Source organism: Salvelinus alpinus, chromosome 16 (genome assembly GCF_045679555.1).
Source record: "Salvelinus alpinus chromosome 16, SLU_Salpinus.1, whole genome shotgun sequence".
Classification (NCBI taxonomy): domain Eukaryota; kingdom Metazoa; phylum Chordata; class Actinopteri; order Salmoniformes; family Salmonidae; genus Salvelinus; species Salvelinus alpinus.
The window spans coordinates 40,451,211-40,471,640 of record NC_092101.1 but is presented as its reverse complement, the minus strand read 5'-3'; the positions used below and the strand labels follow the sequence as shown (position 1 = coordinate 40,471,640).

The following is a 20,430-nucleotide window of genomic DNA, read 5'->3' as shown; positions in this document are numbered from 1 at the left end:
ACAATGCCATCCTGTCTGATGTTCAGACTCTGCTTGCAGATGTAAGAGAAGAAACCGTACTTCCCTGCCCACTTCACTGTTGCTCCAAGCAGAGGAAACTGCAGTTCTGAAATACATCAAAACGCTTGAAGACGTCTGCCTGAAGCCCATACACGCCGCAGCATACATGTTGGACCCCAAGTATGCTGGCAAGAGCATCCTGTCTGATGCAGAGATGAACAAGGCTTATGGTGTCATCACTACCGTGCCTCGCCCCCTTGGCCTGGATGAGGGCAAGGTTCTTGGCAGTCTGGCAAAATACACTTCCAAGCAAGGGCTTTGGGATGGAGATGCAATATGGCAGTCGTGCCAACATATCTCATCAGCCACCTGGTGGAAGGGACTTTGTGGATCTGAGGATCTTTCCCCTGTTCCCTCTATCATCCTCCAAATCCCACCAACATCAGCCACCTCAGAGCGCAACTGGTCCTTGTTTGGGAACACACACACCAAAGCGCGCAACAGGCTGACCAATACAAGGGTAAAATAATTGGTGGCCATCCGGGCAAATTTGAGGCTTTTTGAGCTTGACAACGTGCCATCCTCAACAAGGTTGGAAAGTGACAGTGAAGATGAGGCCTCAGAGTCTGATGTTCAAGAGGTGGACATTGAGGAAGTCCAGGGAGAAGACATGGAAGCCTGAGAGGAAGACAACCAAAGCTTTAGTTTCTAGACTATCCTTTTACAGATAGATGTATGTTGAAAACGTTCTTGGGAGATGCGGTGGATCATTGGGGATCAATTAATATTCCCTTTCTTTTGTTGTTCAGTGAAATCATCCCATGTGAAGAGTCAACTCATTTAATTAAAGTTCAATTGGATGGATTTAATAATTGGATGGATTTAATAATTTGCAATTATGTCTAATTATGATAAGGTGAAAGGTTTGTTTCTGTCTCCATATGATATGGTAAATATATCCAATGCAAAAAACATCTGCATTTAAATGGTATTAGTATTCATTTGCATATATTTCCGTTAATTCCCATATATTCCCGTTAATTCCCACGGAAAGTTTCCACCTCTGAACATTACACAAAATGTGCAACCCTATTCGTGACTATAATTTACATTATGTGTGGGGAGGCTGCACGTGTGTGTGTGTTGTGTGTGTGCATGTGCGTGTGTGTGAGTGTAGATAACTGCCCCTGTGCAGTTTATGATGAGAGAGTGTTTGTACTTTTCACCCACCAAATGCCAACACAACATATTCTCCTAGTGAAATGGCTTGGTCAAATATTTGGACTGTGACAAGGATTCCCCTGACCTATCAATGAGCATAATACTGGACTGGTCAGGTGCTATGAACCAATGGAAGGGCTCAGTGGAGTGTTTTCTTCAGGGATGTGTCAGTGTTTCCCATGGGTGGAGTAGAACACTGTTGTTTCTCAGTGGTCATGGACAGACAGAATACAATAGTATGTCTTACAGTAGACTACTGTTACTGTATACCAGTTGTCATGGATATGGTTAACCAGAGGTTTTGGTTAGTTTGTTAGTTAGTGAGGTTGAGACCTGTGGTTGATGTGTGGTCATGGTTTATGATGTCTGACTGGCTGTACACTGCACATTGCGCCCTGAAGAATGATGATGGTGATGTCTATGGTAATGATGATTGTGATTATAGTAATAGTGATGATGATGATGATGATGATGATGATGATGATTATGGTGCTTGGCACCTACCAGTACACTACGTGGGACCTACCAGTACACTGCTTGGGACCTACGAGTACATTGCTTGGGACCTACCAGTACACTGCTTGGGACCTACCAGTACATTGCTTGGGACCTACCAGTACACTGCTTGGGACCTACCAGTACATTGCTTGGGACCTACCAGTACACTGCTTGGGACCTACTGTACCAGTACACTGCTTGGGACCTACCAGTACATTGCTTGGGGCCTACTGTACCAGTACACTGCTTGGGACCTACTGTACCAGTACACTGCTTGGGACCTACTGTACCAGTACACTGCTTGATGATGATAATGACGACAAAAGGGTGAACAGAAACGAGGAAGTGGCTGTTGAAATACTATGAGGAAACCAGAAGACCAGGGAACAAATCCTGTTTCTGATAACCTAAAAAGGCTTTCTCTTCACACATAAACACACAATCACACACATGCATGCCTACGCACACTCCGACTCACACACACAGAGAGAGAGAGAGATACAGAGAGACAGACAGAGAGAGACAGAAAGAGACAGACACAAAGAGAGAGAGAGAGAGAGAGAGAGAGAGAGATAGGAGGAGATGAAAGAGAGAGATAGGAGGAGATGAAAGAGAGAGAGAGCGAGAGAGAGAGAGAGAGAGAGAGAGAGAGAGAGAGAGAGAGAGAGAGAGAGAGAGAGAGAGAGAGATAGGAGGAGATGAAAGAGAGAGATAGGAGGAGATGAAAGAGAGAGAGAGCGAGAGAGAGAGAGAGAGAGAGAGAGAGAGAGAGAGAGAGAGAGAGAGAGAGAGAGGAAAGTCTTACCGAGAGCAGAGTTTGACCTAGGGTAACTTGACTTTGTAAAAGTATTCAGACTAGAGAATGTCATGGAAAACTATCCCACTGCAATTTGCCAGCCCATGGAATGAATGCCATTTAAAGCAAGTTCTGTTTAGTCTCACAGGTCAGCCACAGACTGGCCTCCCTCTCTCTCCCTGTCATTCTCTCTACCTCTCCCTCTCTTCCTCAGCTCTGTCTTCTTACTCCTTCTATCTTTCTTTTCTCTCCCTCTTTTTTTTCATTGTCCCTCTCCAGAGGAGTGTTCCAATATGAGCTCTGTCACAAAACATATTTTATTTTCCAAAATAACGTGACAGTGATTTATGTTCTCTCTAAAAGGGAATGTTTGGGAAATGACATATTTGGAAAATATGTAAATAAGAATATTGTTATTTCTCCACAAAAGGCACAAAAGACACATGGTTTATGTTTAGTGTCCTCTTGTTTTCATATTCTAGAATGACGTCTTTATGACGTCTTAGTTCATGCGTTCCACATTCCGCTTGTTGGCTACTTAAGTCATCATTTTCATTCTTGAGCATTTTCATTGTAGTATCCTCACATACGTCGATTTTATTTCTCTACTCTACAGAATGTTTCTGCTCACTATACCGAATCTCTTCATGTCAACGTCTAAAGCTTGTCTCTTTTATCTTCAAGGTCATGTCCATCAAAGTGCTGAAAAGCCATGGTAGTTAGAGTGTAGTAGAAGTCCTGTATGTACTCCTTATCTGTCATGTGCAGAGTGTGGGCTGGACTGAGTTTTGGGAAAGGATAGCTGAATGTTCTTCCCACCAACAGAACCATGTAGGGCAGACGAACCTCTGAAAAAATACACTGTTTGGGACCTACCAATACACTGTTTGGGACCTACCGGTACACTGCTTGGGACCTACCAGTACACTGCTTGGGACCTACCAGTACACTGCCTACCAGTACACTACTTGGGACCTGCCAGTACACTGCTTGGGACCTACCAGTACACTGCTTGGGACCTACCAGTACACTACTTGGGACCTACCAGTACACTGCTTGGCACCTACCAGTACACTGCTTGGCACCTACCAGTACACTGCTTGGCACCTACCAGTACACTGCTTGGCACCTACCAGTACACTACTTGGGACCTACCAGTACACTGCTTGGGACCTACCAGTACACTGCTTGGGACCTACCAGTACATTGCTTGGGACCTACCAGTACACTGCTTGGGACCTACCAGTACACTACTTGGGACCTACCAGTACACTGCTTGGGACCTACGAGGGACGTTTCCTTTTCTCCAGTCTCAGAGTGTAGCCTGAAGGATCTGTTTTCTCCCAGATAGAGTTTGATTACAGGCTTGTACAGTGATGAGTGATGTAAAGCACTTACTACACCAGCAGTGTAGTTTATTTTTCCTGACACGTGTTGATCTGTGTCTGTGTGCTGTGTCTGTGCATACGTCCATGTGCCTGCTGAGTATGTTTTCCCGTGTGTGACACCTCTGTGACTGTTTTCCTCCCTGTGTTATATACTGCTGTCAGTCTGTAGACAGTATAGACATTGGTGCAGTGGATGTCCTGGAGACAGACAGACACACACCTCCAGTTTATCCATGCACCTCTAGTAATTCCACAACAGGAAGTATCCATCACCATGCCTTCTAGATAATGCCTCTCTCAGTACTAGGGATGGGCATTTGAAATAATTACACTATTATATAATATCACAAATAACTGTGCCCATCCCTACTCAGTACTGTCTAACATCACACTGTACCTGGCTGAGACTGTGTAATGCTGTCCACCACTGATTACTGTCAACCAGTGATTACTCTCCACCACTCATTACTGTCCACCACTGATTACTGTCAACCAGTGATTACTGTCCACCACTGATTAATGTCAACCAGTGATTACTGTCAACGAGTGATTACTGTCCACCACTGATTAATGTCAACCAGTGATTACTGTCCACCACTGATTACTGTCCACCACTGATTACTGTCAACTAGAGGTCGACCGATTCTGATTTTTCAACGCCGATACCGATTATTGGAGGACCAAAAAAAGCCGATACCGTTTAATCTGCCATTTTTTTTATATATATATTTGTAATAAATGACAATTACAACAATACTTAATGAACTTAATACTTAATATAATACCTAAATAAAATCTATTTAGTCTCAAATAAATAATGAAACATGTTCAATTTGGTTTAAATAATGCAAAAACACAGTTTTGGAGAAGAAAGTATAAGTGCAATATGTGCCATGTAAAAAAGCTAATGTTTAAGTTCCTTGCTCAGAACATGAGAACATACAGTTGAAGTCGGAAGTTTACATACACTTAGGTTGGAGTAATTAAAAGTCGTTTTTCAACCACTCCACACATTTCTTGTTAACAAACTATAGTTTTGGCATGTTGGTTAGGACATCTACTTTGTGCATGACACAAGTAATTTTTCCAACAATTGTTTACAGACAGATTATTTCACTTATAATTCACTGTATCACAATTCCAGTGGGTCAGAAGTTTACATACATTAAGTTGACTGTGCCTTTAAACAGCCTACCTTCAAACTCAGTGCCTCTTTGCTTGACATCATGAGAAAAACAGAAGAAATCAGCCAAGACCTCAGAAAAAATTGTAGACCTCCACAAGTCTGGTTCATCGTTGGGAGCAATTTCCAAAAGCCTGAAGGTACCATGTTCATCTGTACAAACAATAGTACGCAAGTATAACCACCATGGGACCACGCAGCCGTCATACCGCTCAGGAAGGAGATGCGTTCTGTCTCCTAGAGATGAACGTACTTTGGTGCGAAAAGTGCAAATCAACCCTAGAACAACAGCAAAGGACCGTGTGAAGATGCTGGAGGAAACAGGTACAAAAGTATCTATGTCCTATATCGACATAACCTGAAAGGCCGCTCAGCAAGGAAGAAGCCACTTGTCCAAAACCGCCATAAAAATCCAGACTACGGTTTGCAACTGCACATGGGGACAAAGATCGTACTTTTTGGAGAAATGTCCTCTCGTCTGATGAAACAAAAATAGAGCTGTTTGGCCATAATGACCATCATTATGTTTGGAGCAAAAAGGCGGAGGCTTGCAAGCCAAAGAACACCCTCCCACAGGGGATGGCAGAATCATGTCCCATCCAAAAGACAGCACCCTACACAGGGCAGTGTCCCCAATCACTGCCCTGGGGCATTGGGATATTTTTTAGACCAGAGGAAAGAGAGCCTCCTACTGTCCCTCCATCACCACTTCCAGCAGCACCTGTTCTCCCATCCAGGGACTGACCAGGACCAACCCTGCTTAGCTACAGAAGCAAGCTAGCAGTGGTATGTATGCAGGGTGGTATGCTGCTGGCATCAACAACAGTCTTGATGGGAAGGGAAGGGGGCCATGACCATGGCAACAGGGGGGGAGAACGAGAGTGCAAGTGTGAGAGAGATAGAGAGAGAGAGGGAGTCAAGAAGTGAGAAAAACAGGCAGAGATGTGTGATGGGGAGGGGAGAGAATTATGGGATTTGAAGTGAGTGAAAGACAGTGACGTAAGAGACTAAGACAATTAACGAGAGAATAAATAGATAACAAAGGAAAATAAAATAATGTATTTTCTTAAGCATTGAGAAAAGACAGTGGGCAGTTAAGTCTTCTTTAGCTCATGGAAGGTCATTAAACATCCCATGGCACTTGTCGTAAGAGTAGGGGTGTTAACCCCGGTGTCCTGGATAAATTCCCAATCTTGCCCTCAAACCATCACGGTCACCTATTAATCCCCAGTTTATAATTGGCTCATTCATCCCCCTCCTCTCCCCTGTAACTATTCCCCAGGCTGTTGCTGTAAATGAGAACGTGTTCTCAGTCAACTTACCTGGTAAAATAATGGATACATTTTAAAAAAATGTAATAAGTCGGGATGATTTAGCTGTATCATTGTGGAAGGATGTATAAGCCACACTTCTGATTGGACTTCCTGATTGCTTTGGATAGGAAGTGAAGGCTTAGTGCAGGGGCCTGTGACCATCTGCATGTCATGGGACTTTGGCATCACATCAGTCAGTCACTACTTCACTCACACAGTGAGTCATGCGTCTGTCTGTGCTGTGGCATCCTTTTTTTATATCACAATTGAAAAGTGGGTGGGTTTTCATTTTTCCAACACACAAGAATACATTTCTTTGCAAAGTATGAAATAATTATCAGATGCCTTGTCTTGTCTGGGTCAAGCGTAGTATTCGGCATATGATGATGTAAAGGCTTGGGGATTGTACCAATTCTATATCTAAACTGATCTGAGTGGCTGTATGAATAGAGCACCAGAAAATCCAATAGCTTATTGCAGTGCCAGAATAGGTGCAAAAAAGCACCACTTATAGAGGTTGACCTTTGAGAACACATTGGGCAGGTTAGGGTTACAAGAGATAGGAGGAAGTAAAGATTACCTGTTTGAAATACCCAAGTGCTTTCTACAGTCTGCCCATGCCAATAATGTGTTGTACATATTGTATTGAAGGTTTTACTGTTATCACACATGTTGAACCTGATTCACAAACATAAGATTCTTCAGAGGTAAAGGACAGCTTAACTGAGCTTCAATCTGAAACCATAGGGAGTCCTGTCTGTTCATTTTAATTCCACTTCGTAACACAACAAAATGTGTAAAAAGGGGTGTGAATACTTTCTAAAGGCTATATATGTATATAATGGCTATATAGGCTATATGTATATGAGGAACCTTATATCTGCCCAACCCAGTCACATTGGAGTTTCATATGCTCAGTGGCAGAAAGGTGAGTTTAAGGAAGGTGATATCTTTTTTCAGAGCTAAGAGCATTTCTTTCCCCTTTTGATTACGTTCGGTAAACACCTAATATTCTGGCAAGTTATATTTAACCGATGTTATCCTCTTAAATGTAAGTTAACCCTTAAAGAAACAATTGCATGTTGCTGCGACATCCTAAAAATGACATCATCATCATGTTGTATCATGACAGGGTTAAGGTCCTTGCTCAATGGCACATCAACAGATTTCTCACCTAGTCGGCTCGGGGATTCAAACCGGCAACCTTTCGGTTACTGGCCCAACGTTCTGAACCGCTAGGTTACCTGCTGTCCTATTGCTATACAAACCCTAGCCAAACCTACATTACCCAGAGACAATAAAGTGCTGTAGCTATCCAGGAGGGTAGGCAATCCCGTTGCCCCACACCATCCAAACAGAGTTGATATTGAGCTTACTGTTTACTTAATAAGGGTGTAGTAGTAGTGCATTTCTGATGCCCTACAGTATACTTCCCAAGCCTTATCCCCAATAACCTTATGTAATTCTTTTAATAACATTATTTATCACTAATACGGTAATTATTGGACTGAGTTGTGTGTTTGTGTGTGTGTACGTCCTGTTGTTTTCATCATGGGTCAGAGCGAGCCCCGTTTGTTTTGATCTTAAAGTAAGTGTTTTGCCACGTTTAATGTACTTAATCTCTGTGAACTGGAAAGAGAGAGAGAGTAAGAGAGGATGTTAATGGCTACTATTGTTTTGCAATGTGGCGATGTGAGATGGGTTTGTATGAGGAGGCTGCTCGGGCTGCCTGAGCTTTAGAACTACCCACCCGTATACCGGCCCGGCCTGATGGACCTGTTCTATCTTACACACAAAGGAATACAGCAGTACACTGACCTGAGGACCAATGATGTAATCAACCATAGAGTGCATACTCATCTGGCATGCTATCACACACACACATCACTGCATCCTGCTCTTACACAGGTCGCAAACATGCACCTGTGGCCCCAGGCTGGTTTCCTGAATCAGATGGTGTCTTTTAAATCAAATCAATTCAAATTGTATTGGTCACATACACATATTTAGCAGATGTTATTGTGGGTGTAGCGAAATGCTTCTGTTCCTAGCTCCAACAGTGCAGTAATATTTAACAATTCACAACAATACACACAAACATAAAAGTAAAATAATGGAATTAACAAATAGATAAATATTAGATTGAGTATAGAATACAGTATATACATATGAGATGAGTAAAGCAGTATGTAAACATTATTAAAGTGACTGTTTTGTCATTGATCATCATGTCTTGTCCCTGTGCTTCCCTCTGCTGGTCTTATTAGGTTCTTTCCCTCTTTCTATCCCTCTCTCTCCCCCTCCCTCTCTCCCTCTCTCGCTCTCTCTCTCTATCGTTCCGTTCCTGCTCCCAGCTGTTTCTCATTCTCCTAACCACCTCATTTACTCTTTCACACCTGTCCCCTATTTTGCCCTCTGATTAGAGTCCCTATTTCTCGCTCTGTTTTCCGCTTCTGTCCTTGTCGGATTCTTGTTTGATGTTTGCTGTTCTGTCCTTGTTCCGCCCTGTCGTGTTTTTGCCTTCTTCAGATGCTGCGTGTGAGCAGGTGTCTATGTCAGCTACGGCCTGTGCCTTCCTGAAGCGACCTGCAGTCTGTGGTCGCGTCTCCAGTCGTTCCTCTCTACTGACGAGAGGATTTCAGTTTCCTGTTTTGGATTTTCCTATGATAATATCCAGGAGTATCATTGTTTGTTTAAGACTGGATTAAAGACTCTGTTTCTCTTAAGTCGCTTTTGGGTCCTCATTCATCAGCATAACAGTGACTGGTGTTCCATTATTAAAGTGGCCAGTGATTCCAAGTCTATGTACATAGGGCAGCAGCCTCTAAGGTGCAGGTTTGAGTAACCGAGTGGAAGCCGGCTAGTGATGGCTTTTTAACAGTCCGATGGCCTTGAGATAAAAGCTGTTTTTCAGTCTCTCGGTCCCAGCTTTGATGCACCTGTACTGACCTCGCCTTCTGGATGATAGCGGGGTGAACAGGCAGTGGCTCGGGTGGTTGTTGTCCTTGATGATCTTTTTGGCCTTCCTGTGACATCGGGTGCTGTAGGTGTCATGGAGGGCAGGTAGTTTTTCCCCCAGTGAGGCGTTGGGCAGACCGCACCACCCTCTGGAGGGCCCTGTGGTTGCAGGCGGTGCAGTTGCCGTACCAGGCGGTGATGCAGCCCGACAGGATGCTCTCAATTGTGCATCTGTAAAAGTTTGAGGGTTTTAGGTGACAAGCCACATTTCTTCAGCCTCCTGAGGTTGTAGAGGCACTGTGGTCCCGTCGATGTGGATAGGGGTGTGCTCCCTCTGCTGTTTCCTGAAGTCCACGATCAGCTCCTTCGTTTTGTTGACATTGAGTGAGAGGTTGCTTGCCTGACACCACACTCCGAGGGCCCTCACCTCCTCCCTGTAGGCTGTCTCGTCATTGTTGGTAATCAGGCCTACTACTGTGTCATCTGCAAACTTGATGATTGAGTTGGAGACATGCACGGTCACGCAGTCATGGGTGAACAGGGAGTACAGGAGGGGTCTGAGCACGCACCCTTGTGGGGCCCCTGTGTTGATGATTTGATGGCCTTGTGTGTGTGTGTGCATCAGAAGACCCCTCCTCTTTGCGGAGCCTCCTGCAGTGACAGGTCACAGAAGTCACCGCTCACTTCCCCAACTCCCCCCTCTCCCTCCCTCTCCTTCCCTTGGAAAACCTTGAGACTTTCCAGAAACATGATCTCTCTCCAGGGACTTTTTGTCAAGATCCCTCTCTCTTACCCTCAACCCCTGTTCTGATTGGAATAGCAACATCTGTGTTGTCATTTCTTCCCCCCAGTTTTTGTCAGTTATGCCTAGAGTTTCATGATGTGTCACTAACCTGTCCATGACTGGAATCGATGTGTAGTACTTCCTGTTAGAATTAAACTAGAATCACAGCATATCTCAGTCTTGGATGTTTATTATGAAAGCTTGTGAAAGATTTTGCCTTTTTTATCTGTTATAAACAAATACCGTTTGAAGTCTGAATGTGGCCCTGCTGGTCTCATCATTTCATTGTTCTCTGTGTTCTCTGTGCTCTCACATGAATCTTGATGGCACAGAGTACTCACATGAATCTTGATGTCACAGAGTACTCACATGAATCATAATGTCACAGAGTACTCACATGAATCGTAATGTCACAGAGTACACATGAACAGTGATGTCAAAGAGTACTCACATGAATCTTAATGTCACAGAGTACTCACATGAATATTAATGTGATAGAGTACTCACATGAATCTTGATGTCACAGAGTACTCACATGAATCTTAATGTCAGAGAGTACTCACAAGAATATTAATGTCACAGAGTACTCACATGAACCATAATATCACAGAGTACTCACATGAACAGTAATGTCATTGTTTGGTATGATACAGCAACTTGTGTTTTTACAAGGCAAATTATATTTCATATGTTATCTGTCTCTGTTGACACAATGCAAACCAATGATGGAAAGTTGCCATTCCAGACCATCTTCGTGATGTAGTTTAGAGTTTTCTGCAGACCTGAAATTAGAGGAACTTGAATTAGAACAACTTTTATTTCCCATAGGAACGTCATTTGTAGTGTCAGTTGGTTGTACATACAGGGACCAAAATAGAAGCCCAGGCTTCTGTTTTGTTCTGGCCTGTAGATGGAAAGTAATACCACATATAGAATGATAATAATAAATGCCAATGAACTCTTTTATCCAAAGTGACTTACAGTACAGTCATGTGTGCATACATTTGATGTACTGGTGGCCCCAGCAGGAATCAAACCCACGACCCTTGGCGTTGCAAGCGCCATGCTCTACCGACTGAGCCTCGCAGGACCAGTGGAAAGATAGATGTAGTAACTTTGTTAGTAACATTATGTTTTCTATGTATTGTGTTGCAGCTTTGACGTGGAGAATGGCCCATCAGCCAGCTGCAGTCCGTTGGACCCTTCAGCGTCTCCCGGGTCTGGCCTGGTCCTACACACCAACTTCCCTGGACACAACCAGCGCAGAGAGTCCTTCCTCTACCGCTCGGACAGTGACTACGAACTCTCGCCCAAATCCATGTCCCGAAACTCCTCCATCGCATCTGAACTGTAAGTTACCACACACGCACGCACATAGTGCACACACATGCAGCCACATGCACACGCACTCACTTACAAACACTCTTTCTCACACACACACACACACACACACACACACACACACACACACACACACACACACACACACACACACCCACACACACACACACCATGAAGTGATCTGGTTGTTCTGATCAGTTTGTTTTAGTTACCATTTATCTCAGCATTTTTTCATTGCGACCAAAGAGAACAGACATCATTTTCAGCAAGCCTCTCCCTTATCGAAGGAATTAGGCACTTTACTATGTTTATTATGTAGGCTACAGTAAACATCTCATTGTCCTGTTGATTTTTGTCACACTGCACATTAGCCTATTAAACATATGCATTTTTAAACAGTTTTCTTGTTTTTTATCGAATTCAATAATATATTTCTACCACTGTAGATGCCGTGTTTTTATTTTTAGAATACAGTTCTCGGTTTACAGTAGTGATTGACATTGGTCACAGCAGTTCACGCATTGATGAGCCATTAAATTGGGCAATAGCCAGCCAAAACCCTCATAATAGCTCATCCAGATACAATGACAAATGCAACAACCCCTACAAGTATGTAAATGTATATAATCCACATAGTAATTCACCCTACAAAAATCCCTGAATTTCTGGCTCTAATTTCTTGGTGTAAATACATTTGAACGTTGTGCTTATCGGTCTATAGAATAATTTGCATAATTTAGTGGAATTAAATTGGCCTGTGTGTCTATTTTTATTCTTCAACTGGTAATTGAAGTGTGCCTCCCATTCACCATTCAGGTGCAGGCTACAGGCTATCAGTGCGTCACCCAACACTTTACAATGTGAGCTGGAGGCATTTTGAATACATGTTTTAACAAGTGTAGCAGGTTGTGAAATCTACAAACAACGTTTCCACTCCGAGAATGAGAATTGTAAATGACTGGAATAAATACATTCATTCAATACATTGGAATAGAAAAGAAGCCATCCACCCATGAGGGGCTATTAGCAAGACAAAAGCCTCTTGCCAAGTTAATGAACATTTTTAGGGACTTGAAATGTATTTATGGATGTTTAATGGATGTTTGCCTACTAATTGCTAATGATACTAATGATAGCTCCATGTCATTTCAATAAAAACCTAGAACCCACCTGTCTCTGAATTTACTGAAAGACGTGTATTTTACACTCTATCAGTAGGCCTACATTAAGATAAATATCATAAAAGATAAAAACTTACTGAGCATGTCATCCTCAAAGCTCCATGAAGCTCTGCTGCACGGTATGCATATTAACAGTAGATTAGCTGGGACTCAAAGAGTAGCCTACCAAACATGATACTAAGACAATGTATTTCAAAAGAACAGAATAGCGTGTTTTAAAATGTATTTCTCTGTGCTATAGAAGCTGAGGCTATGGTTGCTTCATGTCAACGAAACTCATTAACTTGTTCTGCTCTTTCAGATAGGGTATAGCAATCAAAACATCTGGTCTACATGGACCTCTGATAGGGTATAGCAATCAAAACATCTGGTCTACATGGACCTCTGATAGGGTATAACAATCAAAACATCTGGTCTGCATGGACCTCTGATAGGGTATAACAATCAAAACATCTGGTCTGCATGGACCTCTGATAGGGTATAGCAATCAAAACATCTGGTCTGCATGGACCTCTGATAGGGTATAGCAATCAAAACATCTGGTCTGCATGGACCTCTGATAGGGTATAGCAATCAAAACATCTGGTCTACATGGACCTCTGATAGGGTATAGCAATCAAAACATCTGGTCTGCATGGACCTCTGATAGGGTATAGCAATCAAAACATCTGGTCTACATGGACCTCTGATAGGGTATAGCAATCAAAACATCTGGTCTGCATGGACCTCTGATAGGGTATAACAATCAAAACATCTGGTCTGCATGGACCTCTGATAGGGTATAACAATCAAAACATCTGGTCTGCATGGACCTCTGATAGGGTATAGCAATCAAAACATCTGGTCTACATGGACCTCTGATAGGGTATAACAATCAAAACATCTGGTCTGCATGGACCTCTGATAGGGTATAACAATCAAAACATCTGGTCTACATGGACCTCTGATAGGGTATAACAATCAAAACATCTGGTCTACATGGACCTCTGATAGGGTATAACAATCAAAACATCTGGTCTGCGTGGACCTCTGATAGGGTATAACAATCAAAACATCTGGTCTACATGGACCTCTGATAGGGTATAGCAATCAAAACATCTGGTCTGCATGGACCTCTGATAGGGTATAGCAATCAAAACATCTGGTCTGCGTGGACCTCTGATAGGGTATAGCAATCAAACTGTCTGGTCTACATGGACCTCTGATAGGGTATAGCAATCAAACTGTCTGGTCTGCATGGACCTCTGATAGGGTACAGCAATCAAAACGTCTGGTCTGCATGGACCTCTGATAGGGTACAGCAATCAAACCGTCTGGTCTGCATGGACCTCTGATAGGGTTTTCCAATCAAAACGTCTGGTCTGCATGGACCTCTGTAGGATTATTTGGGAAAGTAAGCAAGCTTCATAAAGTAAGCAAGCTTCATGAAGACGCCCTCAAAGATGCCCATTGGTGGTTTCAACGAGAATTAACGGGAACAATGGCTGACAATAAAATACTATGGCGTGATGCGCTGTAACATGCTGTACCATCCTGCAAGCTGTGCTGCAATATTTATTTTCATTTTTATTTAACCTTTATTTAACTAGGCAAGTCAGTTCAGAACAAATTCTTATTTACAATGACGACCTACCCTGGGCAAACCCTCCCCTAACCTGGACGACGTTGGGCCAGTTGTGTGCCGCCCAATCACTGCCGGTTGTGATACAGCCTGGAATTGAACCAGGGTCTGTAGTGATGTCTCTAGCACTGAGATGCAGAGCCTTAGACCGCTGCGCCACACGAGAGTATGATGCAACTTTTAAAGGAAGAACCACAGTAGGGGTCATTTGTCTGTGGGGTACGTAGAGGTCATTTGGCTGTTGGTCAGTCACAAGATTCCTGTTTGTCCTCAAAGGCTTAACTACAGGCACATTTTAGGGAATTGGGACCTTTGTTACTCATAACTGACACATACTTTCATAATGACTACCTCCCTGGATGTGGTTTAAAGTGACATTCTTTCACCTGGTGTTGAAACAATGGACTGATTGAGCCCATTAAACCTGACGTGTGTATGACACTGTTAACAGTCTTAGGAATGCTTTCTGAATGATGTTCAGGATGTGTCATTAACATGTTTGTGTTTGTGTTTACAGACATGGTGATGACCTGATAGTAACGCCTTTTGCTCAGGTAAATATGATCCCAGCTCACCTGTCCTTTAACCCAGTCGCTAACACACCTACATTCAGAACATCTGTGTCTTCCCATACTTGCTGGTGTAAGTAATGGCTAAAGGTGTTCTCTTTCTGTCCAGGTCCTCGCAAGCCTTCGAAGCGTACGAAATAACTTCACAGTCCTGACCAATGTCCAATGTGCTTCCAACAAGTAAGTGTCCGGTGTCATTGCTGATATGACTGATTAAGAACACTACCTAATGAATTATACATAAATAAAGGTCAAATACAGTCTCATGTCTGCTGTGGAGGACAATACACAGCAGCTGTAAATGTGTTGTAGTTTGTATCTCAATCCACAAGAGGGCAGTTGCTACCTATTCCACCCACTCTCGGCCTTGTCTTATTGGAGCTTTTCTCTTTGCATTTAAACATTTTCACTGTTCAACGCATCATCAAATTAAATCAAATTTTATTTGTCACATGCGCCAACTACAACTGGTATAGACTTTACTGTGAAATGCTTGACAAAGTGGGGTTGGAAATCGTAAGATGTTGCCCTTCTCAGAGGGGTAGACAGAGGCTGTAGAACACATGAACTCAGAACAGCGTCTTATTATTCTCCTAGGTTTCCACTCCAGATTCCTTCTGCTCCTTGTGTTTTTCTATCTAAGTATAATGATAACGCCAGGAGAGAGGTATTGCACTGCACAGCAGGATGTTAAACGCATGCTTTCTCTTTATACTCGTGAAAACACTTTAACTACGTCAAGCTATTAGGACACTGTTTGCACTCTTTTTGAAAGAGGTTAGCTGTGGGGGGATGGGAGAAAAACAACCCCATTATCACAGACACAGATCATTCATATTTTAGTCAAATAAACAAAATACTAAATCTCATTTTAATTGGTGGATGTATATTTATATGAGTAAATTCAATGTGATTTCAACTGCCATTTATGTAAATGATTATGTTGTGCATGTTAAGTCATATTTTTGTTATACGCCTGTCTGAAATGTCCAAAACATAATCCACACATTATTGGCAATGCATGAATCACATTTCTATATGCCTTATGTAGTGCAGAACATCCTCCTCTAGAATCAGACTGGGAATCAGACTGGGAATCAGACTGGGACTCAGACTGGGACTCAGACTGGGACTCAGACTGGGACTCAGACTGGGACTCAGACTGGGACTCAGACTGGGACTCAGACTTGAACGCATAGCTTCTCCATTGAGTTGATATTGCAGACTAATATTACAAAACAGAGAACGTGTATTATGTATGCATTTGTATGTAGGGCATCGTTCCTCCTCCATTCAGATATCACATGACGGTGTCTGTATTCTGTCTCTAGCATGCTGTAAAGATACTGGAATACAATCTCTGTTCATAAAAAGCTTGTGTTGAACAGCCTGCTGTATTGAAAACCAAAGTCTCCCTGACCTACATTCAGCTCTCACACAAACACACATCATGAACGCACCCTCGCAGGCACACACACACACACACACACACACTTTCAGACACACATACTTGCATGCACACATGTCATGTTTGAATGCTGGAATGCACACAAACACTCACAGACACACATACTTGCATGCTTGCAGGCGCACACACACACTTGCAGACAAACACACGTTCATGCATGCACACACATGCACGGAGCGGCAGGTAGCCTAGTAGTTAGAGTGTTGGGCCGGTAACCGATCAAATCCCGAGCTGACAACAGACTTGCCTAGTAAAATAAAAATAAATGCACGCACATAAACACACAGATCAGATCAGGCAGGTGTGCTTTGAGAGCAATTCACCTTGTATTCTTCATTTATCTGCTGCCTTTCTTAATCTCTCTCTCTTTCCCCTCCTCTTCTCACTGTAATCATCATGGACATGTTGGCCTCGTTCTTATTCTCCTCTGTCTACCTCTCCTCTGTCTTCCTCTCCTCTGTCTTCCTCTCTTCTGTCTTCCTCTCTTCTGTCTTCCTCTCTTCTGTCTACCTCTCCTCTTTCTTCCTCTCCTCTGTCTCTCCTCTCCTCTGTCTCTCCTCTCTTCTGTCTACCTCTCCTCTGTCTCTCCTCTCTTCTGTCTCTCCTCTCCTCTGTCTTCCTCTCTTCTGTCTTCCTCTCTTCTGTCTACCTCTCCTCTTTCTTCCTCTCCTCTGTCTCTCCTCTCCTCTGTCTTCCTCTCCTCTGGCTTCCTCTCCTCTGTCTTCCTCTCCTCTGGCTTCCTCTCCTCTGGCTTCCTCTCCTCTGTCTCTCCTCCTCTGTCTTCCTCTCCTCTGTCTCTCCTCTCCTCTGTCTCTCCTCTGTCTCTCCTCTCCTCTCCTCTGTCTCTCCTCTCCTCTGTCTCTCCTCTGTCTCTCCTCTCCTCTGTCTCTCCTCTCCTCTGTCTCTCCTCTCCTCTGTCTCTCCTCTCCTCTGTCTCTCCTCATTTAGAGTGACTTAACCTATATAGTCTTACCAGATGTGGTTGGCCATATCATAATGTTACGATGTGACGTAGGCCTATCAAAATGTATTTCATATCCATACTTATATTCTCTGTTTCCTCAGGAGGTCCCCTGCGGCCACTCAGCCTCCCATCACAAGAGTCTGTCTGCCAGGTAAGACCACAATGCATCACTCTCTCCTGCAATGCACCTGGTGTCCCTAAGACATTGACGTTAGTTTGTCTTTACATATGTTTTCCTAAGCTTAAATCTTAAGACAATGTATCAATGTCAAGACCATTCTCTCGGTCTCTCTTCTCTTTCAATCTCTCCCTTCTGTGTCTCCTCATCCGTTTGTCCCTCTCTCTTCTCTCTCAATCTCTCCCTTTTGTCTCTCTCCTCCTCTATCTGTCCCTCTCTCTCCTCTCTCCTCCTCCGTCTGTCCCTCTCTCTCTCTTCTCTTGCTTTCTTCTCTACACTTGATCCCTGAGACCTCACCTACACCCTCAACCCCTCCCTTACCCCACACCTCTCACCCTCCCACACCCCTCCCTTTCCTCCTCCCTCATCCCCTCCCTCTACTCCTACCTCACCCCATCCCTCTCCCCCCTCTCATTTGCTCAAATGCGTTGGCTGTCTTCCCTGGCTCTGTCATCAGTGTTAGTAACAACACCCCCCCAAGCCTGTTTTTAGTCTGACTGCTCTGATGGGGGAGTACCAGGAAACCCCACTTCTCACTGAAAACATCATGTGAATCCTGCTCATTGTATTGGAGCCATTATTAATGGAGTAGAGACTATGGTTTGTGTGTTTGTGTGTTTGTGTGTTTGTGTGTGTGTGTGTGTGTGTGTGTGTGTGTGTGTGTGTGTGTGTGTGTGTGTGTGTGTGTGTGTGTGTGTGTGTGTGTGTGTGTGTGTGTGTGTGTGTGTGTGTGTGTGCGACTATTGGACCACTGGCTGGACAAAGCAACAGTAGCTTTGTGTTTGTTTGCTCCTTCAGCGGACTGGAGAAGAAATGGGATGCAGACAGACAAAGGGCCATTGTCTTTGTGCCCACATCTTATAAACACCTTGATAGAAACACACGTGTGCATGACTGGGAACTCCTGACTGTGTCCTTGAGCTTTAAGCTCTCAGCCTACACTACAGCTAGCAACCTGTCTACATGTATGATAGTGTCAGGAGGGCAGGCTGCCATAACGACATGACTGTTTGTCACACACACACATACACACACACTCACAAACACACTCACACACCCTTGACAAGACAGAGGATCTCTGAAAAATGTGGATTAACCTTTCACGAGCCTCTACCCCGGGTCCGGGATCACCCCCCACCCCCCCCACACACTGATTAGCATAGCTAGCATAGCTTCACAAGTAGATAGTAGCATCTAAATATCATTAAATCACAAGTCCAAGACACCAGATGAAAGATACAGATCTTGTGAATAAAGCCACCATTTCAGATTTTTAAAATGTTTTACAGGGAAGACACAATATGTAAATCTATTAGCTAAACACGTTAGCAAAATACACAATTTCTTTGTCCACCATTTTTTCTCTCCACCAGTAGCTATCACCAATTCGGCTAAACTAAGATATTGATAGCCAATAACCAATAAAAAACCTCATCAGATGACAGTCTGATAACATATTTATGGTATAGGATAGGTTTTGTTAGAAAAAAGTGCATATTTCAGGTAGAAATCACAGTTTACAATTGCACCGACCATCACAACTCGACTAGAATTACTATAGAGAGCAACGTGTATGACCAATTTACTCATCATAAAACATTTCATAAGAATAGACAAAGCATAGCAATGGAAAGACCCAGATCTTGTGATTCCAGACAATATTTCAGATTTTCTAAGCGTTTTACAGCGAAAACACAATAAATCGATAAGTTAGCATACCACATGTGCAAACGTTACCAGAGCATCGATTCAAGCCAAAGAGAGCTATAACGTAATCATCGCCAAAATATATTAATTTTTTCACTAACCTTCTCAGAATTCTTCCGATGACACTCCTGTAACATCATTTTACAACATACATATAGAGTTTGTTCGAAAATGTGCATATTTAGCCATACAAAACCGTGGTTATACAATGACAATACTGGCAAATCAAGCCTCAAAATGTCGGACGTCATCTTTCAGAGTGATCTAGTTTAATCGAAAGCTAATCATATACTTGACTAAAAAATACAGGGTTGACAGGAATCGAAAGACAAATTAGTTCTTAATGCAACCGCTGATTTACATTTCTAAAATTATCCTTACTGTGCAATACAGGGTTCGCCAAGTGAAGCGATAACAAACAAAATGGCGGATTATGCGTTTAAAATATTTCGACAGAACAACGATTTATCATATTAAATATTTCTTACTATGAGGTGATTTTCCATCAGATTCTTGGGCAATGTATCCTTTCTTGGGTCTAATCTTCTTTTGATCGATAGATGTCCTCTGTCCTTCGAAATGTCCACTAACATCGACCGAGACCCCGAAACGTGACCAAAGCTTCAAAGTGCACGACAAAGAAATTCCTCAAAATCGCACTAAACGGATATAAATTGCTATAAAACGGTTCAAATTAACTACATTATGATGTTTTTAACAACTATAACGACTAAAAACATGACCGGAGAAATATCACTGGCTAAACAACCATTTGGAAAGAGGCAAGTCCGATGTTCATCTTGCGTAAAACGCGCGAAGGGAAAGGACGGTACTTCCACGTCTTCTTGTTTTATAGTGGCTCTGATTGTGCAATCGACTCCATTCAAAGCGTGATGACGTACTGACACCCAGAGGAAGACGTAGGCAGTGTCGGTTTCTCCATATCATGTTCAGGCACCTTAAAACCGACCCCAGATCAGGGGTCAAAATTTCTGAAATCTGACTCCCTGTCAGGAAAAGTGCTGTAGAAGTAGTTCTGTACCACTCAGAGACAAAATTCCAACGGCTATAGAAACTAGAAAGTGTTTTCTATCCAATAATAACAATAATATGCATATTGTACGATCAAGAATTGAGCACGAGGCAGTTTAATTTGGAGACCAAAAAATGCTAATGCGGAACAGCACCCCCTAGTGTGGCTTTTCATTAGTGGTTAGCATCATAATCCAAGATGGCGTAGCAGTCGGACGTGTGTTTGTC

General features: G+C 43.0%; 1 protein-coding gene across 4 annotated transcripts in view; it reads left to right on the top strand.

The window, feature by feature from the left end:
• pde4ba (phosphodiesterase 4B, cAMP-specific a) overlaps positions 1–20,430 on the top strand; it is a 318,589-nt gene that overhangs the window by 221,093 nt on the left and 77,066 nt on the right. For all 4 annotated transcript variants that reach the window (XM_071346219.1, XM_071346218.1, XM_071346220.1 and 1 more), the window contains 4 exons: positions 11,297–11,491; positions 14,802–14,838; positions 14,963–15,033; positions 17,387–17,436. In XM_071346219.1, coding sequence (XP_071202320.1) covers positions 11,297–11,491; positions 14,802–14,838; positions 14,963–15,033; positions 17,387–17,436 — 353 coding nt within the window. The remainder of the gene's footprint in view (positions 1–11,296; positions 11,492–14,801; positions 14,839–14,962; positions 15,034–17,386; positions 17,437–20,430) is intronic.